Raw genomic sequence first — 24,416 nt, forward strand, 5'->3', positions numbered from 1 at the left:
TGAACTCACAAGCAAGCTTGCCTTGCTGGGGGCTGGCGGCTAGAGGAATCCAGGGTTTGGGGACTGAGGACGCCATAGGATAATGTACTGGTTCTGCGCATGTGCCTTGAGATCAAGCAGACCTGGGTTTGAGGTGGGGCTCACCATGGGCAGCGTGTGTGACCTTGGAAAGTTTGCACTTTCTCTGCAGATGGAGACTTCAGTTTCTTCATCTTTAAAATGGGAATAATGCTGTAGCTTGGTTGTGTGGATTTAGGCTAATGAGTATATATATATATATGCGCGCCTGACATTATTATCCTGTTTGCAAAATTGCCTGTGCATGGACTGATTCACAGCCACTTCTGGAGGGTTCCCGGGTGCAAACATGCGTCTTTCTCCTCAGACCCATCACGGCCATCATCCCAGGGGGTGAGCTTCCCAGACATCCAGGGTTGCTTGGGGTCCACTCCAGCTGGGCAAGGGGCTCCTGGCTGCCCCTGTGTCCTTGCACTTAAAGGCCTCCTTTCACTTTGTTTTTAAATATTTCCCGAAGCTCTAATTGCTACACTTCCTCAAATGTTTTTAATACAGGCAATCAGTGAGTACTGCAATTAGGAGAGCCTAATTGCCATCGGCATTCTTTCTCTTGTCTCAGAAACCACCATTGGAACAGTCACAAATAAACCTTAATGAAGACCAAAGATCTTTCTCCAGTCGAAAGCCATTTGTAATCATGATCTGTTATTGTCAAAGCCAGCAGGCGGAGGGGACCTTGCAAGGGCTGTTACATATTCAGTGGCGGGAGGAGCAGAGAGAGGTGTGGCTGGGGTCTGGGAGGACTTGAGCAAGGGTGGCTTAGGGCTGGGGGTCTGGGGTCCAGGCAGGCGCCCCAGAGGGCTTGCATTCCGTCTCCGTATTGTTGCTCTTTGATGTATTTATTTGGCTGATAAGTCTCTTGAGTCCTTCTTTTAAAACAATTCTCAAGATGCAGCACGTGAATGGGAAAGCGTACATGCCGTAAGATGTGATGAGCTTTTAAATATATATATAGACCCCACGTAACCACCACTCGGATCAAGATTTAGAACATTTCCAACATCCTGGGAGGCTCCCTCCTGCCTTTCTCGGGATTATCTGTCAGGGTGAAATCAGAAAAGCAGAACCTCAGTGACAGTTAGGTTATCAGAAACGATAAGATTTTGACCTTACCCAACCACGGGACCATCTGGGGGAAATAAAAGTCCAAAAGAGGGTTTCGGGAAATCCGAGAAAAGGCGCTCGCTGGAACCATGGGCAGAGGTGCGCGAGTCAGAGCTTGCAGAGAAGCCTGGAAGCCAGTCCTGTCCAGCTGGAGGAGTGAGACCCCCGAGAGCCTGGTGCAGAAACCCATGGAAGGCTGTAGGCGCATTGGAGCTTCTGCCTCTGTGAATTCACACGGAAGCATCCGATGGTGGATCAGGTCCCTGCGGGTCAGCAGAAGGACGAGACGTGGCATGGGGAGAGCAGAGCTGGGGTGAGCTGGAACCTGGCAGCACCCCTGCGTCTGTCTCTTACCGCCTGGAACCTTCAATGGTACCCCCTCACTGCTGCCCCCCACACCCCCACAGCTTCGCTTCGGCGGCTCTAACCTGGAAGCATACAGGGAAGGTGATTCTGGGAAGCCGGGCCCCCGGTCTGAGTAGGCTGACACAGCGGAACAATCCAGCACAGTGGAAAAAGGTCCGTGCCCACTCGATGTGGCTCATGGGGTTGTGTTCTCCAGCCGCACGGTGTAGGGTCCTTGAACAACACGTAGAACAGCACCTTCCCAGAGCTGGCACGGGGAGGAGGTCTCTGGCTGTCATGTAGGAAACAGAGGCAAAAGAAAAATTATTCAATTTCCTTACTACTTGCCGCCCATTGACGAGTCCTCGAGGTGGGCAGAGTGACATTCCTCTAGGGACTCAACTGCCTGGTTGTTGACACTTTGCAAAGGGCAAAAGGCAGTCTTCGCCTGACCCCCAAGATCCTGCGAGTCTACTTTCACCTATAAAAGTGCCTTTGGAAGCTTCCTTTGTCTCTACTCCCCTCCCCCCAAGATACATGTTGGCCATCATCCCCCAAGTATATGACCCCCGATAGACATCTGAAGGGTCTCACTCAGTAGGGCACAGGCGGGGTTGGGGGGGGGATAGGTAGGGGGCTTCATGATCGGGCTCACAGAAATCCCAGAAATGCTGAGGTGTAAGGAAACCAGAGATGAGGGAACACACCAGACCGCCCTGCCCTGGCCGTCAGAGGTGGGGTGTTTTTATGGCAATCACATCGTGACCAACAACGAAAAACCAGACCGCAAAGAAGAAGTGAGCCATTAAAAGATGTGATCACCAGTCCTTACTCAAACCAAGGCGTCGCAAGAATAAGGTCACAAGCTCCGTGGTCAGTTCTAAATAAGATTGTCGGTGGAGGCCCACGTTGGCTCTCACCCCTGAGAGCTTTCTTCCCCTGTATCCTTGCTGCATAAAACTCTGTCTGGGTCGGATTCTCAGACAGTGGCCAAGGTCACCGTGCCTTGGCATGGTGTTCACAGGAGGTCAGGGGGTGGGGGTTGGGGGGAGGGGCTGTGGTTCTCAACCTTGGCTGGATAATGGAACCATCTGAAGCTTTACAACACGCTGATGCCTGCCCCACCCCCTACCCACCGGCCCCGCCAGAGATTTTGATATGATTGGTCTGTGGTGCAGCCTCGGCATCGTAGGGGATTTTTGGAAAAAATCTCCGGAGATGATTTGAATGGGCAGACGAGGCTGGGGACTCCTGCGGGGGGGGCAGGACTGCTGCTTGGCAGTCTGGTTCGTCTTCCGGGGGCATTCTGCCTTCCTGTGCAGCAGAAAGGTGAAGTGGAGCGGAGGGTGATCTCCTTGGGGTAGGTCCCCTCCATACTCACCGCTCTTTTTTCCTTCTGCACTTGATGAGGGAACAGAAGGCAAGCTGAGGACTAAGCAGAAACTGACGCCCTGCAACCCCCCGCCCCCCCATGGGATGTCTGTGACATTCCTCAGGCACTCCTGGCTGCCCTCAAGGACAAAGGAATAGTTAACCTATAGAGACCACAATCCCTCAGTTTACAAATGTCTTAGCAGTCTACAAGAACAAAGCACCTAGCTTCCAGAAGGGAATGTAGATACAATGGAATGTCCTTGTAGTCAACAGCCTCCAGGAAGTTCCTGACTATCTTCATGTTAATGCCTTTCGAGAGGGGAAAACAGCCTTGACTTGACAATGGCAAGGTCTCTGTATCCTGTGAGTCTTCTTTAACATATGAAAGTCCTTTCTCAACCTCCCTTTTTCCTCACCTCCCCCAACCCCGTGGTATATAATCAGCCACCCCTCACAACCCGGGGCAACAGCTCTTTCTGCCCACGGGTCCTGTCCCGGTGCTTTAATAAACCACCAATTTTGCACCAAAGACGCCTCAAGAATTCTTTCTTGGTCGTCGGCTCCGGACTCCACCCTACTGAACCTCACGAGTATTCCATGTCCTCATCACACTCATTGCTTCCGGCTCACAGATCACCTGGCTGTAAGATCTGGAACACAGGGCAGCCAGAAACTCTCCTTAAGCCTCAAGGCCCAATGGCCTCCTTCCATCCCCTTGACCAGAGATTCCTGCACGTGCCCAAACTCTCCCCCGTGCTCCCCACTGTTGCTTGGGGGAGTCTGCAGAGTCAGAGAGAAGCTATCTGAGCACAGCTCCATTCGTCGGGGGCAGAATTCTCAAGCTACATAAACTCCGTTGTGATGTGCAGCCCAGCGGCCACAGTTCCCAAGACTGTTTTGTATATTTGACAAGTTGCCAAGAGAGCAGATCTTAAAAGTTCTCATCACACAGACACACAGAAGTGGTGACTCTGTGAGGTATGGATGGGTTATGTAACCTTATCGTGGAGATCATTTCACAACATATACGTAATATCAAATCATTACGTTGTATGCCTTACACTTACACAATGTTAATGTCGATGATGGCTCAATAAAGTTGGGGGGGGGGAGGAAAAAAAATCCCTGGACTCTAAAATTATCCCCTTCTCTGGGCCCCACCCAAAGCCAAGTGAATCAGACCCTCAGGGAAGAGGGTCCTGGTACAGGTATTTTGTATTTTATATAATTTTGCTAATTTTATAAACACGTGTATGGAGTTGTATTACAGAGAATACGTAAATCTTAAGTGTAGGGCTCAATGAATTTTTACAGAAATATTTACCCACATACCACCATCCTGATAAAGCTATAGAACTTTCTGGGGCGCCCGGGTGTCTCAAGTAGGTTAAGCCTTTGGCTCAGGTCATGATCCTGAGGAGGGAGAGCAAGGTTCGTGTCTCATGGAGTCAAAGAATGAATCTCGCGGACAAAGGAGAGTGAGTAAAGCAATGGAGTTTTATGAAGCAAGGATACGGAAGAAAAGCTCTCAGGAGTGAGAGGGGTCCCGACAGGGTTGCTACTGAGGGCTTTTAAAAGGCTTGGTCTTTTATAGAAAGCTCGCCAGGCAACTTCAATCTTTTTGACTTCTCTACTGGTGGCGCCATTCAGTAAGGACCAGCGATAACATCTTTAATGGCTTCCTTCTTTTTAGGGTCTGGTTATTTTCTGTTGACCACAGGAGCCTGTCATGAGTAAGACTTCCCCTTCGGACACCTAGGGCAGAGTGGTCTGGAGTGTTCTCTTACCTCTGGTTTCCTTACACCTCCACATTTTTGGGATTTCTGTGAGCCTGATCACAGAGCCCCCCCATCTGTCTCTCTCTACCTAGCCCCGCCCATCCCCGGGTCCTGGGCTTGAACCCGACATCGGGCATCGGGGTCTGCAGGCTCAGAGGGGAGTCTGCTTCTCCCTCTCCCTCTGCCTTTCCCCCAGTTGTGCTCTCTCTCTGTCAAATAAGTAACTTAAGTCTTTTTTTTTTTTTTGAAGCTGTAGAAATTTCTAGTATCAACTCCCTAAGCTCCCGGATGTCTCTCCCAGGCAGTAACTGCTCCCCCCGCCCCCCACAGGGAATCACTATTCTTACTTCTATCACCTAGATTAGTTTTTTCTGCACTTGAACTTCATGTAAATGAGACCATGCAGTACACACACTTGTTAGGATCTGGCTTCTTTTCCCTTAATGTCGGTGAGATTCATCTGCGTAGGGGGCAGGGGGCAGCTGTAATCCACTCCAACGGCGGAGCAGGTCCCAATGTTTCAATCCATTCTACTGATGATAGAAATGTGATTGTTTTCCGCTTTTGGCTGCCGTAATGAAAGCTCCTGTGGTCATTTTTGTACATGTCTTTGGGTGGAACTCATTTTTTGGGTGTGTTTTTCTTTCTCGGGCCTATCGTTGCAATTGCCGGGACGCAGGGCAAGCGTACGTCTTGTGTTTACAGACAGGAAACAGGCGTGTCGTTTTCCTTTTTGAAACTCCTGAAATGGTCCTGGTGTGCAGCGCGGGCTGAGAATAACATGTCTGGAGGGTTTAGAGAGAGCCTTTCAGTAAAGGGGGGGCTGCCCTGTAGTAAAACCCACGTCAAGAAAAGGGTCACTGTGTCTTTAGCATAATAAGGCCAGATTTATTATTTCTCAAGTGTTAAGAAACAAAATTCAACCGAGTGGATTGGAAGCTCTAATTGGCTTTATTAAGTGATTCATGACTCAGGCAGCGGTCCTTGCAGCAAGCGGAGTGAGCTCTGAGGAGTCCTACAAGATGGAAAATTTTTATAGGAAGAAGGGAGGGACAGGAAGTTATTAGCAAAAGAAAAGAAAGGCTTGTTTCAGGCAAGGTCACCTTCCCTTAGAGGGAAGGGCAGGGGGCTCATTAGGGGATTACCTCATTTACTGTGGAGGAAGGAGAGCCCATGTGACAGATGACCTCATTGGGGCTGATAAGAAAAATCCTAGTCGATTGGTTTTAAAATTCTGGAGACTGGATGAACCTGCAAGTAAGTCTGGGTCTGCTGTCCTGGGGGCAAGTGACTCCACCTCGGCCATGTGGCTGTCTTTCTAATACCCTCAATCCTGTCCTTAACTTCCTCCCACTCTGAAGCCTGCCTATGTCCCCCGATGTCCTTTCCTTAAAATCTGCTCTCCCTGTCCCACAAATAATCAAGCCCCAGCCCCCCCGAGCTGCTCCACGCTTGCACACTCTGGTGGCTGCTGTCCTCTGCTCTCTGGCTGGTGGGGAGGGATGAGCTCTAATCTTTCTCCTGGTTTCTCTGCGTGGAGAGAAGGCAGGGTCTGGTCCCATGGATGAGGGGTGCAAGGACGAAGGGGGATACTCTTCTGATCCAGCTATAGCTTGCTTTCTCCTAAGGGAGCCGAAATCACACTACTTGCTGCCCTGAGGATTGACTTACTAACTGAAGACCACCCCCCTCCCGCCCGAACCCATCCCTGCCCTCCCCCGCCCCCCCGTTTTGATAGACCTCGAAAGGCTACATAGGGAAAACGTGCCAAATAGGGGAGAGGTGTGGGCTCAAGCCAGTTCTGAGTTATTTTGGAGAAACGTTAAGATTTATTACTGTACTGACTCCCGCCCCATGTTGTGAAATATTTAAAATCTAATACAGTCGAGGCTAACATCATTATTGAGGAATATGAAAGTGTTAATGTTTCAGAGAACTGATGTTACCCGACCCAATATTAATCAGTAGGAAGCTTACTATTCAAACAGAATTGGAATGAACTGGGCTGCTGTAACTGTCTTTCTTTGTGTTCAGAGAGGACATTATCTTCTCCAGGGTGGAATGGCTTCCATTTGCATAATGTCATTCCTTCTGTTCCTTCTGTTGTCCCAACTGATTGCTTCAGAATTTTCGACCTCTGCTACTCCTCCTATCTTTCTGGCCAATAAAGATCGGCCTCTTCCCTCTTGATATGTGAAGCATAGGTAAACTGAGCCCCTTCAAAGCCCGAGGCTTCCTGTGAATCGCCCTCCGCTGGGGTGGGGATAGTAACACGTCGACCGCGGGGTGCCGGAGACTGGCTCGGGGTAGGGAGAGAGAAGCCAGCTCCCTGGGATCCCTGCTGAATGGAAGTGTCTTATTACCTGATGGGAGAGGGTAGATTTGAAGAAAACGGTCAGATTTGAGTTTTAGAAATTCTCCTTCCTGAGACAGACTTGAAGCAGGGATTGCTTGTTGCCTTGCAGTTCACAAAATCTGCTAAGTTTCTGCAACTCAGCTGTTCTGCCTTCTCTAAATTGTCCTGAGACCTTAAGGGGCAAGGATATTGGAGCTGAGGATGGATAGGACTAGCATCGGTAACAAGGTAATATGTTTTCACTTCTCAGGCACTGGCTATGAGCTGGTCTCATGTTAAATGCCACACAAGCGTCGCCTTTAGTCCTCACCTCACCCAGTGAGGTGGATTCTACTGTTATCCCCATTTGGGAGTATAGGGAAGGAAAACCTTTTTCTTCTATCCTCTTCTGTTCTGTGCCTGGGTCATGTAAATTAAACTGACAAACGATAAGTTAACAGAAGAGGCTTATAATTTAATATTTTTTCATGCGCACCAAGATCTCACAGAAAAGGCATAAAAACTCAAAGTGGTTAGGCCTGAGAGCTTATATACCATTCTCACAAAGAGTGATAAATTTCTGGAGAAGTGACACAACAAAAAGGAAAGAGGTTTGGGCTTCAAAGGGCAATAGATGGTGAGAAATGAAATATATGGGGGAAACTAATGGGAGGTAAGGGTTATTTCCGTAAGATTTGTTTATGCAGATTCAAGCTGGTACCACCTCCAGTGTGAAGACTTTTCCTTTTCCTGCTGCAGGAATGGGGAGTTGGAGACAGCTTCACAAAAGGAAATTTAGGCCCTGCCTTTAGGCAGAAAGGGGGAGGGTGGTGAGAGTTTTCTTCAATCTGCTGTTTCTTGATTGCCTTCAGCTCAAAATAATCCTTCTGTATGCTAAGGGGGTGGGGTATATTTTGAGTTGGCTTATCCTGATCCCCTCTTGCAGCTGAGTAAATAAAGTATCAAGGGCAATTTGCCTAAAGTCAAAGAGCAGGGACTTGAACTGGGTCTGTTTTAAAGACAGGAAGTGGGGTTGAGGCAGCTTGGACCTCCTGAGGCAGGAGGTCAAGGTCATGCAGCTCAAAATGTCTGCTCTTCCAAGCTCCGTTAGCCCTCGGGATATTCGACACAGGAAGAAGTGGCCAGACTTCTAAAGAGATGAGCAGTAGCAGGAGAGAGAGAAAGAACTGGGAGCATGAGGACCTGTGTGAGTCAAGCCAGGAAACTTCTATCAAGGAGGCCGGGAGTCAGCAAAAAGGTGAGAAAGCAGAGATGAGTCAACCCCAAAGTGGGGAATAAAACCCAGGATTTATGCTTTCTAACAAGACAGTAGGGAGAGGGGAAGAGGCATGGAGGGAAGAGGATATTAAGGGTTAAAGCTATAAAGAGATTTATTGCAAGGAATTGGCAAATGTGAGGATGGGGCTGGCCGGGCAAATCCGAAATCTGCAGGGCGGGCCATTATGAGGGATAGACTAGAAACTCTCGGGCGGGGGCTGATGTTGCTGTCCAAAGGAGGAATTTTTCTTTAGAAAAGCCTCAGTTCTGGGGCGCCTGGGTGGCTTAGTTAGTTAAGTGGCTGGCTCTTTGATTTCAGCTCGGGTCATGATCTCTCAGTCCTGGGATCAAGCCCTGCGTGGGGCTCCATACTCAGCGTGGGGTCAGCTTGAGATTCTCTCTCTCTCACCTTCTGCCCCTCCCCTCCCCTCCAATAAAAACTAAATAAAGTCTTAAAAAAAATAAAAAAATAAAAGCTTCGTTTCTGATCTTAAGGCCCTTCAACTGATTGTACCAGGCCCACCCAGATGCTGGCTAATAAGCCACTTAAAGTCAAGTGATTATATACTAATCACATTGCAAAATTTCTTCAGAACAGCACCTGCATTAGTGTTGGATGGAATAACTGGGTTATTCACATGAAACTGACCATCACAGCGGCTCAGTAAACTCTTGCTGAATTAATAAGTAACGATAAGCTAGTATTGATTGGGCAGTTAATAGATACCAGGCACTGTCCTAAGAACTTTGTATGTATTAACTTTTTTCCCTTCCCAACACATTTATAAAGTCAGCATTTTGATTCCGTGTGTCCCACGTTACTGCCGTTTATCAATCTGTATTTGCTCTTCTTTCTCTAGAGATGTGGTACGTTTCACTTCGCTGTCCTCCTTCAAATTCAGTAGGGCCATGTGACTCATTTTGTTCAACGGATTATGAGCAGGAATGATGTGTTTCGTTTCCAGGCAGGCACATTTAAGAGCCAGCTTCTCACCTCTCTTTCTTTTCATCCTATCACTTTGACCAGCAACGTCCAGATGGTGGAGCCCCTACCAGCTTGGGTCTCCCGGAGCGGGCAGTGTGAGCGGAGCCCTGGCTGACCACGTTGGACACATAGCCTGTGTTTTAAGCTACCGATATCTTGGGGTTGTTTGTTTCCACCTCATAACGTAATCTATCCCGATGATCTTGTTTTGCAGAAGGGGAAACTGAGGCACAGGGCAGTGAAGTAACTCGTCCAAAGTCACACAACTAGGAGCCAGGACTCAAACTCAACCATCTATGAGTCCTTACTGTCTAGAACCCTAGAATGACTCAGATTGCCATTTTTTCTTTCCCCCTAAAACTTGATTCTTCAGCTTTCCCTTTGGGAGAGACTTTTCCTTCCCTTTCCCCCACCCCAGACATTTGGCAACTTCTGGAGACATTTTTGGCTGTCACCACTTGGGGGGGCCGGGGAGGGGGATTTGTGCTGCTGGCATCTGGTGGGTAGAAGCCAGGGCTGCTGCTAAACAGACTTTGCACATGACAGTCGTGTCCCCTCCCCAACCAAAGACAGCCCCAAATGTCAACAGCACAGCTGGAACAAAGCCCTGATTTCCCTCTTGAAATGCCTCTGTTGCTTACGTTAACCGCACTTGACTTCTCTTGCTTGCAACCAGAGCCTCGGTTGGGTTGTCATGAGTTAGTTAATTAATTAATTGCAAACAGTGGGGTGTCAGTGCTGGGGTTGGTCTTACTTGACATTTGCCTAACTGATCTGGAGGAGGGAGGGGTGTGAGCCCCACTTTCCCTGGTGACACTTGGCTGTGCCAGGTAGTGAAATGCCAAGCCACTGGTGATAAGCTGCAGGCAGATCTCACCAGGCTGAGTGAGTGGGCAGAGGAATCGCCAAGGACGAGCTTCAGTGTGGGCGGGCGCAAGGTGCCGCGTTTGGCAAAAAATAATCCGAGCTATACTTAGAGGTTGGAAGAGGATGGAACAGGAGAGAAGAAAACAGATGCAGATGGAAAAGACTTCAGGAAGTGATTCCCAAGCCAGATCTCAGACTCACCTGGGCTCTAGACAACAAGACCAGCGCTCAGGCCCTCGGCCCAGGATATACTCGATCCGAGGTCTGGGCTGTACCACTCAGGCCTGCTTTTTGTCTTCTGCAGGAAGACAGACCCAGTTTCCCCAGATTTTCTGATTTTCAAAAGAAGCCAAAGATACTGGCTTTTCTGCGTAAGTTCCTACTTTCCCCCTTTTTGGTAACTTTTAATTTTGCAATAATGTCAAGCCTGTAGAAAAAAATGCCAAGAATGGCATCAAGAACTTCTATAGTCTATACCCGGATTCACCAGTCGCTACCATTTGTCGCATTTGCTTTATCTTTGTAAGTTCCCAAAGTTTTGAAACGTCCTATAGAGCAAGTTACACCGGAATGTGAATGGACTTTAAGTCCTTCAACTGTCAGCTGGGGACTTCTGAAGGTCAAGCTCACGTCACACTCATCCAGTAAGAATTTCTGCAGGTGGGGCTAGACATTTGTATTTTTAAAAATTTCCTCCTGGTAAAGGTAATACACAACTAGGGCGGAGAACCGCTGGTGCTGGTCCCTCACGATGATTCCGTCCCCCTTATTGATGATGGGTATAGGTGTAGACGGACCTGTGACCTCATTTGTGTGAAAGATGAAAAGACTATGGTCCTTGAATTTGTCTTTGAGCTGCCGAGTGAACTAACGTTGGGGCCCCTTTATCTGGGGATTTCTTTTTACAGGTGATACATGTTTCTTAACTTGTATGGTAGCGATTACTAGTCACCCGCTAAAGAGTCATGCATACCTTATATTATATAGGGTTGTTACCCGAGTCATGCATACCCTATATTATATAGGTTGTTACCCGTGGCTGAGAAGCCACGGTGTGGGGGGCCCAAGATGGGCCACTTCGGAATGAAGACTATTTTGAATTAAAAAGCAATCAGAACTCAGAAGATTCCGGAAAAGCTCTGAGCCTCCCCCACACCTGCCTAAAAAGAATTTAGGTAGAGAAAGTGATCCAGGAGAAGAGCTATTACCATAGATAATCACATTGTGTTGGGAGCTGGGTATGGTGGACAGGGAGGGACCTAGCGAGCAATCAAAGTCCTCTATGTCCCACTGCTTGAGTGACCCAGAAACGTTTGTTTACCCAACACATACTCCTTTTCATTCCCCTGTGAATCACATTCCTTCCCTTTGAAGTCCCCCTTCTCCTTACTTCAGAATGACACGTATACCTTATTTTGCCTGACTGTCTTTGGAATTTCCATGTCCGTGTGGATTCCCCATACACACTCTATTAAATTTGATTTTCTCCTGTTAATCTGTCGTATGTCAATGTGATTTCTGAGTCTGGCTAGAAGGACCTCCAAGGGGACGGGACATTCTTGCACCCCGACGGAAGAAATTCTCCAACCATGGATGACGTTTTCGGCAGCCCCTTCCCTGGAATCCAGATGGAACCATGTGACTTGTTCTTACTAACGGCATGTGACATGAAGTGGGTTACTTCCGGATCAGGGCGATTGAGTTTAAGTGCACGATCCTTCACCTCTTCACCCGACCCTTCATTCCATCTACAGGTAGATAACGTCAGGACAACCCCGGGGCCACAAGGTAAGACAGAAGCAATTTGGGTTTCCTGAGTTACAGCCTGGAGCAGAGCCATCCAGGAGAGCTGCTTAGCCAGGAAAACTGCATTGGACTTCGTGTGAGCCAGAAATTCAGGTTTGTTGTGTTAAGCCTCTGAGGCTTTGGGGTTTGTTTGCATGACAGATAACCTTGCCTACCTAAGGAATACAAGCTATTTGAGTTAGAATTGGGTGTTACTTGCAGCCCAAAGGTTATTATTATTATATAAGATTTTATTTATTTATTTGAGAGAGAGAGAATGAGAGAGAGAGAGAGAGTGGGGGGGGATGGTCAGAGGGAGAAGCAGACTCCCTGCTGAGCAGGGAGCCCGACGTGGGACTCGATCCTGGGACTCCAGGGTCATGACCTGAGCTGAAGGCAGTTGCCTAACCAACTGAGCCACCCAGGCGCCCCTATTATTATTTTTTTAAGTAAGCTGTACCCCAATGTGGGGCTTGAACTCCCGACCCCAAGATCAAGAGTACGTTGCATCAGCTTAGCCAGCCAGGCGCCCCTCAGGGATTCTTATTGAAAGCATCAGAGACGGACCCATGAAGTCCAGACCACCGTCTCAAAACTGGGTTTTGTTTGTCTGGTTTTGTTTTTATTTACAAAGAGGCGATCAGCATTCCACAGATTGAGTCTACCATCCAGGACTGGCTTGCTTTCAGCCTGGTGACTTGGCCTTCTCATTGCCTTATGGTGGCTTTGATTCTAGGCTGATGATTCGTTGGCGCTCAGGCACCGTCTCCCGGTTTCTGGTCCCCGGTTCTTCCTCTGTCTTGGCTCTTTCCTAACTGATCTGGCTCTGAGATTCTGATTTCCCTTGTATAAACATCCTGACTAAATGCCATTCTGCTCCAGCTGTCCTGCTGTCCCTAAGAAGGACTCTCAGCCATCCCATATGGCTGGGTGCTCTCCAGTTCTGGAAGCTTCCGGAGGCACAGGTTCTAGTCCATGCTCGTTTGGTAACTAGGACCAGACACGCACTTGAGCTTGCTCAAGGAAAAGGGGAGATTATTGAAGGGGTGCAGAAAAAGTCTCCCAGAGGAAATGGGACAGGAAGCTCCCGAAACCAAGGAAACCACGCTTTCCTTGCGATGTGACGGCTTTCCTTTAAACAGTTCTTCATGCATTCACATTCTCTGCTTGCTGTCTTCACACAGTGGAACGCCCACCAGAGGAATAGCTCCACACTTGACAAGGAGGACAGCAGTGGAGAACAAGACAGTCAGGTACGCTCCTCTCATGGAACTTACCTTCTAGTCAGTAAACACATACACACAAAATATTACAGACTTTTGAACTATCAAGGGAATAAGTATGGACTATACCAAAGAAAAACAGCAGCTCTCCTATTGAGAATTGGTGAAGGAAGAGGTGACTTGTCAGAGAAAGGGCCAGCCATCTAAAGAGATAGAAGAGATTTCGAGCAATGAGAACAGCAGGTGCAAAGGCCCCGAGGCAGATATATGTTTGGCTGGATCAAGGAATTGAAAAGAGAGGACACATGACTGGAGGGTAGGCAGCAAGGTGAAAAGCGACAGAATAAAGTTGGACACATTAGCATGGTCTTGATAATGCAAGACCTCGGAGACCATAGCAAAAATTTGGATTTCATTTACAAACACTGGGAAGCCTCGGCAGGGTTGTCCTCTTTGTACCTTGCACTTGGCCCATTGCTGCTGCCCCCCTCCCAAGGCTTCCTTATACCTTTCCTGTTCCGCTCCCTCTAGCCGACTAGCAACTGCTTTCTGTGCTTCTTAGAATGCCCAGCAGAGATCATCTGATTGGCTCAGTTTACCTTTTAAGGTCAAGTCACAAAGCCCAGGCCACTGGCTACCCTATGAATAGACTGGTTAGCGGCGTGGGATGGGGCACCTGGGTGCTTCAGTGGGTTAAGCGCCCAACTCTTGGTTTCTGCTCAGGACGTGATCTCAGGGTCATGAGATTGAGGCCCTGCATCGGGCTCCACACTCAGCACAGAGTCTGCTTGAGATTCTCTCTCCTCTGCCCCTTCCCCCCTCTAAAGTAAATAAATAAATCTTAAAAAAAAAAAAAAAAAAGATTGACTAGCCGCAGACCAGATGTAGTCTGATCCAGCCAGCTGTGCTCCGGGGGAAGTTCATGCCCAGTTTGTGGTCATGTCCACACATTAGAGACTGTGGACAAAGCAGGCAATGATACAAACTCTTAGAGAAGTATTTCTAAAGATACGATTTAGGAAACTAGTATTTCACTGGACACCTAACATGAAACTTCTGAAAATACACATTAGATTGTATCTAATGTACTTAGGGTTCAAATTCAAAATCCCTAACATGCCTGTAATGCTATGTCCTCTGGATCCAGCTTTCCCTTAAGATTCACCTGATGCTACTTTCCCTCTCACTCTGAGCTCCAGCTTTGCTGGCTTTTGTTGGGGGGTGGAGGTGGAGGGGGTGGAGGGTCTCTCCAGCCTCAGGGCCTTTGCATATGCTCCTCTTGTCCCCTGCACACAGCCCTCTTTTTACTTGGCTCATTCTAATGCTTCCTTTAGGTCTGATTGTAAATGCCATTGCCTCTTCCTGGAGCCTCCATCAAAATTAGAGCCCTCTGTTTATATTCCTGGGTGAACAGAGCTGCATCTGGGGGAGAAGATGAGGATCTCAGTAATGGAGCAAGACATTTGAGAAGCGTGACGGGGACAACTTAGGGAGTGCCTCTTTCGTATGCTTGGGAGCAGGGCAGACACGGGCTTGAGTATCTGCTTTGCTCTCTCTTGGCAAGTGTCAACATCTATCCGGGGGTTTAACAATAGTGCCTACCTCAAAAGTGAGGATTAGACGAGAATATAAGTGAAGTTCACAGCATGCAGAGTGGGGGCCCAGTAACCATGAATACTCTTCACGGGGATTTGAATGACAAGGGTTGGCCGGGGTCCTGGCTGCAAACTGTGAGTGATAATAATATTTATACGATGCCAGCCAGCTAGGGTCCAGCTGAGCAGGCTTCAAGCAGAAAAGCTCTCTGAGGCCGCACGTGCCCAAGCCTTGCCGGGAGCAGACCTAGATGGTGTGGGATGCGGGAGGGGTGGGCAGGGGGTCCTTCCAGGGGTCAGGTGCCTACTTCTCTCCTCCTGCTATCTGGCCTTGTGTACTTTGTCCAGAGCAGACATCCGCCTAGTGAAGCCCCTGGGATGTTTCTTTCCATCCCCATCAGCTTCCCCATATGCTTTGTTTTAAGATTTTATTTATTCATTTATTTGACAGAGAGAGAGAGAGCCAGGGAGCACAAGCAGGAGGAGAGGCAGAGGGAGAGGGAGAAGCAGGCTCCCCTCTGAGCAAGGACCTCGATGCAGGACTCGATCCCAGGACCCTGGGACCATGACCTGAGCTGAAGGCAGACGCTTAACAAATTGAGCCACCCAGGCGCCCCCAGATGCCGTGTTTTGGACAAAGTCCTGGTTCCCAGGGCTGCAGGTTGCCATTGTTCTGCGTCACAGGATTCATTACCTCCTTCCTCCATCTCTCAGATCCTTCCCTCTCCAAGGGTGCCTGGAGCCCCGATTCCCAAAGCGAGGGATGAGACAGTGGGACCTGATCCCGCAGTGAGACAGGTACCCCCTCTCCCAGTGCTCCTTGCATCCTTCTGCTTAACCTGAGGGGAGCGTCTCCTCTGGTGCGAGAATATCTTGAACATCTTCCTAAGGCTTTGGTTGTATCCTTTTTACAAAGATAGGCGGCACCTAGAAGATGGCACGATCGTTTTGTTTTTATTGTATTGATTTTCCCGGTTGCCACTTGCTCATGGCAAATGACTCCAGCTTTCCTTTTCAAGCAGTGACAGAACATTCACTACCAAATACATTTATTGAAGTAAAAAGCGAGTCGGTCTAAATAAAAACATTAGACAGCTAAGTGTCGCTGTGGCATGTGCCTAGGAAAAACTTCACAGGGGTCGTAGTACCCCGATGACAGGTTCGGAAAATGGTGGAAGATGAAGTCACTCAAATTCGGGAGCCGAGGTGGGGTATCCGTGCCAGTTCTGCTCAGTAGCACCTAAGACACTTTCTTTGAGCCCCTTTCCTCGCTTGACAAAATGGGAAGAGTAATTCCTACTACACGCAGGGCTGTTTTAAGGGTTTAAGGAGAGCCTTTGACGTATGTGCGTGTGATTTGCATGCAGTGACTCTTAAGTGTTAAACGAAACAAATCGGGGAGAGTCTGGACTCAGCAGTCAAAGTGACCCCGTGGGTGCGGGCAGGTGCCTCTCTCCCCCGGGGCTCCTGGCCCCCCAGTGGGGGTGAAGTCTGGGCGAGTCATGTAACCTCTCTTTCTTGGAAACTAGGGGCTATCACTGAGAGGATGTGTGCAGTGCTGGAACTCAGCCCGGCACCCGGCAGCGTAAGAAAACGGAGATCTCAGGACCCTGCCTGTACCCTTTGCAGGAACCCAAGCCTTAGGTGGGACAGCTCTCTGGAAGTGGGAAGCGGCCAGGTGTGGACCAAACACACTCCAGGAAGTCAGCGACGGCAGAGGTGACATTGATCTCATGCTTTTTGGTATGGAGTATTCAAAATATTCAGATGTCCTTCCACTCTCTTCCCCCAGTGCCCTCAGAGCCCTCCCCCCGCCAATATAGAACTGTTCCCATTTGGCTTCTGTCTTCCTGCAATAACGTTTGCTGTAGACTGTGTCCCACCCCCCAAATTTATATGTTGAAGCCCTAACCCTCCTTGTGATGGTATTTGCAGATGGGGCCCTTGGGAGGTAATGAGGGGTAGAGGAGGCCATGAGGGTGGGGCCCCTGTGCTGGGATTAGTGGCTTCCTGAGAAGAGGGACAGGCGGAGACAGAGAGACCAGACGGAGAGCAGGAGTGCCGCTCTCCGCTGGGCGTGTGGAGACACAGTGAGAAGGCGGCTCTCTGCAAACCGGGAGAACCCCCCTGCACAGGCTGCTCTTCAGCGGCGGGCTCGAGCTGTGGCAGGTGGAGCCAGGCAGAAGGGCCCACGGCGAACACCAGGCTGACAGCAAACAGGCTCATTAAGCCATAGACCCTGACCGACCCATGGACTGCTTACAGCCAACCTAAGATTTCCAAGGAAGGGGACATTCCATCCACCCCATACTCCTTCGCTCTGCCCTATATCTGTGGCCCCTCACCCCCGCCACGTGGCAGGCAGTCTCTCCTCTGCTGTCCTGCCCGCCGCTCCCTTGCAGTGTGTCCGATAAGCCCTCGTGTTCCGCCGCGGGTGAATTCTTGCCTGGCCTGCGCCACCAACCCCCCCCTCAATCCGGACGCCCTGCACTCACCGAGAACCAAATCTGCAGGTGCCCTCCCCGAGCTTGGACTTCCCAGCCTCCAGAACCGTGAGAAAGAAATGTCCGTGGTGTCAGCCCCCGTCTATGGTGTTTTTGTCCTAGCAGCCGGAGCGACTCAGCCAGTGCTCACACCTGCTTAGGACCAGTGCTCACAGCTGCTTAGGACCAATGCTCACAGCTGCTTAGGACCAATGCTCACACCTGCTTAGGACCAGTGCTCACACCTGCTTAGGACCAGTGCTCACACCTGCTTAGGACCAATGCTCACAGCTGCTTAGGACCAATGCTCACACCTGCTTAGGACCAGTGCTCACACCTGCTTAGGACCAATGCTCACACGTGCTTAGGATGCATCCAAAACCTACGGCTGCGAGTACCAATGAGCCACACGTGCTACACATTTTGCACGTGGCGTTTTACTTGAGTCTCACAGCTTTGTGGAGGACAGTGCTATTCCGTGTCCCATTTGACAGATGAGGGGACCGAGGCTTGAAGGTGAGGTGGACTTGCCCCAGGTCCTAGAGCTCCCGGGTGCCAGAGCCAGATTTTTTTTTTTTTTTTAAACACATGCTTGCCCCCAGCTGGCCTTCAGGGACTCAGGTGAGGGACACGTCGACTCTGACGTTGGCGGGGGCACCTTGCTGGTCTCAAGGGGTGACGGGGTGGCGGGGAACCTTCCTGGCAGTTTGATGAGCCCATCTCAGCTTCTGGCACACAGGTAAGCCAGTCCCGTGGCAGGCAGCGAGCGTGGGCAGGAAGTATCCAGAAGAAACAAAACACCCCCAGCTTGGTTGGTTACAACAAGGCAAAACCTTTAATAACATGGGTGCTTATTACATTAGCTGCTTTGGGGCGCTGACATCTTTGATTTCTGGTCATGTTTTTCTAACACGTAAAGGTGAATGCCTCCCTCGGGGCCACCTGGGCAGTTGGTGTCCCGAGGATTTGTGTGAGTGGGCAACGGGGACAATTGCACGCGCCTGGGGAATCAGGGATCCCCCTCCCCCCCAGCCACCACCCGTGACTTTGAGTAAAGTCCTCTTCCAAGGAGGGAAGAATGTGCAGGTCCTTCCAGTAAAGAAGGAAGAGAGGAAAACATCTGGCACAGATACACAGAGAAATGACATCATGGGATTGGCTGGAGAGGGCTGAGTCCATTTGGTTTCATTCTTTGTAAAAAGTAATACCATCACGAGGACCATGCCATGCAACCTCAAAGCCGCCTCTGTACCCTTGCCCCCGAGGCTGTGCTGGGGCGGAGGCCAGAGGGCAGAGGTCAAGTTCAGACGGGCGTGGTGCGCCTGTTGGCCGGATTATTATGTAGTGACTCTTTGAACTCTTTGGGCGTGGAATTGTGGAACTGTAGAAAAGCGTGGTCCCTGTCGGAATTGAGGAGGGTCCCCATGGTGATCTTTGAGGGGTCCCGGGAGAGGGTGAACATGGAGATGTCAGTGGAAGGGATGGTGTGGAAGCCTTTGCTGATGGGGGACAGGTCTCGGGATCTGGGCTCCGTGGAGCGCGAACTTGACCGCCTCCGGAATCTATACCTGTAGGGGGGAAGGCGAGCAAAGGTAGATTTCTTCAGGAGCTCCGAGTGGGATTTGGCACGTAACTGCTGATGTTTTTCTATATAGATGTGCACAGCGACGACTCCCACAATTTCTGCGATGATGAAAGAGAAGGCCCCGAAATAAAAGGACCAGCCATAGGAGTAGCTTTTCTTGGAGTCACGCTGCCCGGGGTCTCCAGCATTGGCTGATATATAAACTATGATGCCGATGATGTTGCTTAACCCTGAGAGAAGGGAAGAGAAAAATACATCATTTAGACACCTCAGAGGGGACTGTCGCTTTGAGCCTCGAACGACTGGCAGAAAATGTGGAGGGAACAAGGAGACAAGGTGAATGGTTTTATGGCCGGGAAATCCAACCCCTGGACCTTTCTTGCACCGTCTGTCTCTCGGGAAAGGAGGAATGCTGCTACCGGCTCCCAGGTGGCATGCATTCAGCTGCAGAATACGCCCTATTCCCACGGCGAGCGCGGGTGAGCTCAGGAGGCCTGTGTTTTCCCTCACAAGCCATTCATTCCATCAAAACCTAATCTTCGGCACTAAATCACGAGGATGGTAAAACGAGGGAGATGAGGTCCCTGGCTCCTGAGCTCCTCGCCGTTAGTAGGAGAGACTGACACGTAAATGCAATTAGAGCAAAATACAGGAAGGGCTCTACCAGAGACACATATAAAATGGTTCGGGAGCACAGGGAGGCGGGGCAGGTAAGCCGCCCACTTTGAAGACAAGGTGACATTGCAGACGGTTGAGCTGTGAGATGAAAGGCTACTGCGCAGGGTGAGAGAAGGGATCGAGAATGACCTGCTAGGGTTTTCGCTGGGCTGATAAGGAGGTTGGTGGCATCTTGAGCTAAAATAAGAGGCAGCAGAGAGGACAGGTTTAGAGAAGAGGGACGATGTGAATACATTGAGTCGGATGTGCTTATGGAGAGTCGAAATGCAGCTGTCCGGGGACAGAGATGGGGCTGCCCCTGCAGTTTGGGGAGCTGATGAACCCAAGGGGAAGGGACAGTAGCTTCCTAAGTCTTTTCATCTGCAGGGATAAGATAGTGCTTTAGAGTAGCTGTCGTTTGAGCATCGGGACTTGGGGAGCATGCAGCCACTGTCCCCAGTAGGCCAGGCGCACAGACTTAGTGTCCCCCAGGTGCCAATGGAGAGGCGCTGGAAATGGTCACCTGGAAGTGAATTGATTCTCTAGGGAGTGGTAAGAAAACAGTAGAATCTGAGGGCCCAGGGGCTGTGATTATCTCTGACCACTTTTCTCACCTTTTTTTTTTTTAAGATTTTACTTATTTATTTAGCAAGTGCGAGTGAGCAGGGGGAGGGGCAGAGGGAGAGAGAGAATCTCAAGCAGACTCCGTGCTGAGCGCAGCACCCTGAGATCATGGCCTGAGCCCTGAAACCAAGCGCTGGACGCTCCAGCGACTGGGCCACCCAGGCGCCCCACCGTTCCCACTTTATTGTCCCAAAGGTGGAACGTCTCTTTTTGTCTCTCTGCTTCAAGGGCCTCATCTAGGCCTTGGTAGCAGCGATGACTCAGGGAGGTTGGTGTATCGGCTGGCCGCCTCCTTGTCTCCAAATTTAGGTGACGCTAAATGCAGACTGGCCCTCGTTACAGTTCCTGGCACCAGCTGGTAAATAACCACATCCAGTGGCCGCCTGTGCTCCGTCTCTGGTCCTTACTGTCCCAGACTCTTCCTGGGGGTCCCCAAGATTGCCCCACAGTCCAGCAACTAAAGGGTTAAAGCTGGGCAGAGTGGGGGACACAGGGCTGTTCTGACCCTTGGTGCACACACATGAAAGGCAGCCAGTGTTTGAATATGATCTCCGGCCATTCTCCAAACCGGCATTCAGTGGTCGGCAGTGAGTTCTAATCACTGAGCTATTTCTAAAGACGGGGGTTGACAACGGACAGCCCCGTGTCAGGCTGCGGGAGACCTCGGGATGAAAAACTGCTCCTCTTTCTGGACTGTCAATTCGGCTTGAAGATTAGTAGGGAAGACACATTTTTTTATATCAAAATGAACATGGATATAATAAGGAGGAGAGAGCAGAAGTCACATGAATTTTTAAGTGTAAACGGGAGACGAGACTTCAAAGACATTTCAGCTCGCTGAAGGCGGCTTCTAGGGATGGTCCCCCACCCCTCGCCCGACTCCCCAGGGCCATGTTTTCTTTCTCTCGGCCAGCAGGGACATTTTGGTGGCAAAGTTTGGGAAGCCCCTAAAGGAAGTCTCAATAGGGTGGGAGGAGGGGGAGAAATTCAAAGAGAGGCTTCAATGTCAGAGGAGATTAAGGAGGCAGGGAGCCAAGGGAGTTGCCATTTATAGGGCGCTTCCCATGTGCCAAACCCCGTGCAAAGTTTTAATATGCACATCTCAATTATTGCAACAGACCCGCTATTAAAAAAATTAACCCTCTTTTAAAGTTTTTAAATTTATTTTTAGTGATCTCTGCACCCAATGTGGGGCTCGAACTCACAGCCCCAAGATCAAGAGTCGCATACTCTTCCAACTGAGCCAGGTAGGCGCCCCTGACCCTCTTTTCTAGATGGGGAAACTGAGCCAAGAGAAGGTATGTCACTTCCCACATTGACAGTGCGAGGAAATGGCAGAGGTGGGATTTGAACCCAGGGCTGTCTCTTGGCTACGGTGCATTTAGATTTCAGGAGCACATCTTGGGAAGGATGGGAGGTAGGCGGGCAATCCCTTTCTCCCAGCTGCCGGACTGTCAGCTCCTTGAGGGCAGATCTAGTCTGGTCTCGTTCACTGTGATGGCCCCGTGTCCTAGCCGAGAGCCGGACCATAGCAAGAGTGCAGTGCAGATTCACTGAATGAGAAAGTGAATCGGGTTGGCGTGAGAATTCAACAGTGCAATGTCTCGTCGTGAGCAGTTACTGTGTGTGAGGTCCTGTTCTAGGCACTTGGCAGATACTAACTCATGTCAGCCTCTTAATAGCCGCAAGGGATCAGGCCATGATTACCCCCACTTCTCAGATAGGGAAACTAAGTCACAGAGAGGTTAAGAGACTTGCCCAAGGTTACACAGCTGGGAAGCGTAGAGCCAAGATTTGCACCACGCAGCCTGGCTTCAGAGCCCACGCTCTTCAGCCTCACGCTTAGTGCCCGCCCGGCACTAGGCGCTCAGTAAAGGTCCTTGATTGCTTGTCCCAAACCACAGATCCTCAGAATAGCTGAGCAAAAAAAGAGCCTTAGAGAGTGGGGGATCTTCTGAAACTTTCATTTTATAGGTGGATAAACTGAGGCTTTTGGGGTTCCTTGGGGAGATAGGGGTATCCAGGAATAGACCCCAAGCTTCTGGCTTCCCCCTCTCAGGGCTTTCGCCACTGCCCCTCATGTTTCATGGTTCCCATCCGTCTGATCCACCTGCCATCTCTCACAGTACCCCTTGTGAGAAAAAAAGTTGCTGGTGACACGTTCTTTTCTGACAATCCCCTTGGGGGACAAAATAATGATCTCCTGTAAGGGAAACCCGAATGTCAGCACAATGCATTATCCTCCAGGTCGGTCAGAGCCCAGGGGGTCTGCATGGGCCACCAGTGACTAGAAAGTGCCTCAAAGCCACACAAATCCCTGGGTTTGCCAGTTGTTACCAACAGGGCACACAGAGCATGGTCAGGGGCCACGGCCACCTTTGGGCTGACCACATCCCCATGGCAAGATGGCGGCTCTGTCCCTGGTCTGTTGGCTGGAATTGGTGCCCAGACACTTAGAACTGAATGCAGTCCAACTTCCTCATTTTCCAGAAGGGGACACCATGAGGAATGAATGGGAGTGAGATCTTAGAGGGGGCAGGACACTGGGTCTCAGACTTTGGAACTATATTGTTGCTGCTTTTCCAATACTAGAAGAAGATATTGGGGTGCCCCGGCTGGCTCAGTCGGAAGAGGACGCAACTCTTGATCTCGGGGTTGTGAGTTCGAGCCTCACGTTGGGTGTAGAGATTACTAAAAAAATAAATAAGTAAACTAAAAAAAAAGAAAGAAAATAATATTGTGCTTTTTATGCTCAGCCTCCTTCCAACAACACCATGAAGTGGATACTGTTATTAGTTAGGGAGCGATGGAAATCCAGGGGGAAGAGAACATGAGGCGGCTGGAGGAGGATTGGACATGGAGGGAGGAGCGAGAAGGCGGTGCATGGGACCCCTTCCTGAGCCAAGACCGGCTCCCATCCCTCTTGCCACCTTCTGGTCAGACCAGCTATTGCTTACGAGGCCTTCCCAGAGAGCTTCTGGGGCTGCTGGCTTTTACGAGTCGCCTTGAACAATGTGAGGGTCTGAGCCCTTGGAACGTGGCGACATATCTCAAAGGGCCAGAGACATAGGTGAACATGTCCAAGTGAACAGAAAGTTAGACCCCGTTAAAACACGCTGAGCCAGTCTTGCAGGTCACACATTACCTACGCCTGCCCCTCTATGTGCAGGCATAGACAGTTGACCCTCAAACAACGCGGGAGTTAGGGGTGCTGACCCCCCACACAGCCAAAAATCTGTGTTTAACTTCCGACTTTCCAAAAACTTAACTGCTAATTGCCTCCTGTTGACTGGAAGCCTTACCAGACACAGACAGTCAATTAACACATATTTGGTATGTCATATGTCTTCTATACCATAGTCTTACAAGAAAGTAGGCTAGAGAAAAGAAAATGTCATTAAGAAAATCATAAGGAGGGGAAAATACATTTAGACTACCGTACGGATTTATCTAAAAATCCGTGTATAAGCGGAACCCCGTGGTTCAAACCCGTGTCTTTCCGAGGTCACACACGCTCTCTTACTAACCAGCCTCTCTCTCCCTCTGAGCTGACCCTGCCCCCCATCTCCTCTTTTCTTTCCATCACTACCTGCCCCCCCCCACCCCGCGTGTCAGCATCTTTGGTTCTCATGAGAGTCTTTGGCTCCTCATTCTTAACACAAGTCGAGTATTTTCTCGCTCTTTCCCTGCATGGAACCCCGGATAACGTGCTTGGTCCTCATGGCCCCGGTGGGGTTGGGTGTCTGGGAGCATCTCAGTGCTGGGGCCAGAGGCTCACCTGCAGAGACAAAAAAGATGCCCGCGCTGAGGATGACGTTGTGTCTGCTTCGGTGAAACTCACTGGCTGCCACGCAGAGCCCGCCGAAGAAAAGCAGCGTGACGCTGAGGATGGGGAAGACACTGGAGGCTCTCACGGCCCCTGTGGAGAGAAGTGGAGACAGTTCCACCCGCAGCCCAGACGGCAGAGCCTGCGTCTGAGGTGGGCGTGAGACCAGTACGGTTGCTCAGGGCCCTGCGCTGGGGCTAAGGCTCTGGAATCACCGTCCTGAAAGTCTTCATCATTTTATCTTTGAATTGTGTGTGTGTGTGTGTGTGTGTGTGTGTGTGTGTGTGTGTGTTCCACTCAGTGTGGGCTCCACTCGGTGTGGAGCCCAGCGCAGGGCTTGAACTCACGACACTGAGATCAAGACTGAGCTGATATCAAGAGTTGGACAGTCAACCACGCAGGTGCCCCTTGCGTTATGTTTTAGAAGGGAAGTCTGATGGGCTAACGGAGCGTGCAGTGGGGGGGCTTGCAGCTTTGATTCACAAGGGATCCCA

General features: G+C 50.1%; 1 protein-coding gene and 1 long non-coding RNA gene across 5 annotated transcripts in view; one reads left to right on the forward strand and one right to left on the reverse strand.

The window, feature by feature from the left end:
- Positions 1-5,457: 5,457 nt before the first annotated feature.
- On the forward strand, positions 5,458-19,053 carry LOC103668853. Of its 3 annotated transcripts, XR_570147.2 has the most exons (7): positions 5,458-5,936; positions 8,117-8,272; positions 11,899-12,043; positions 13,114-13,182; positions 15,462-15,545; positions 16,377-16,490; positions 18,886-19,053. It is a non-coding gene; the product is annotated as an uncharacterized LOC103668853 (long non-coding RNA). The 3 variants fall into 3 exon arrangements; XR_570146.2 differs by lacking the exon at positions 15,462-15,545; XR_570148.2 differs by lacking the exons at positions 8,117-8,272; positions 15,462-15,545.
- Positions 18,398-24,416, reverse strand: part of CACNG3 (calcium voltage-gated channel auxiliary subunit gamma 3) — an 84,066-nt gene continuing 78,047 nt past the window's right edge. For both annotated transcript variants that reach the window (XM_008697155.2, XM_008697157.2), the window contains exon 4: positions 18,398-19,045. In XM_008697155.2, the coding sequence (XP_008695377.2) occupies positions 18,534-19,045 (512 nt within the window). In that variant the 3' untranslated portion in view covers positions 18,398-18,533. The remainder of the gene's footprint in view (positions 19,046-24,416) is intronic.

Source organism: Ursus maritimus, unplaced genomic scaffold (genome assembly GCF_017311325.1).
Source record: "Ursus maritimus isolate PB19 unplaced genomic scaffold, ASM1731132v1 scaffold_2, whole genome shotgun sequence".
Classification (NCBI taxonomy): Eukaryota; Metazoa; Chordata; class Mammalia; order Carnivora; family Ursidae; genus Ursus; species Ursus maritimus.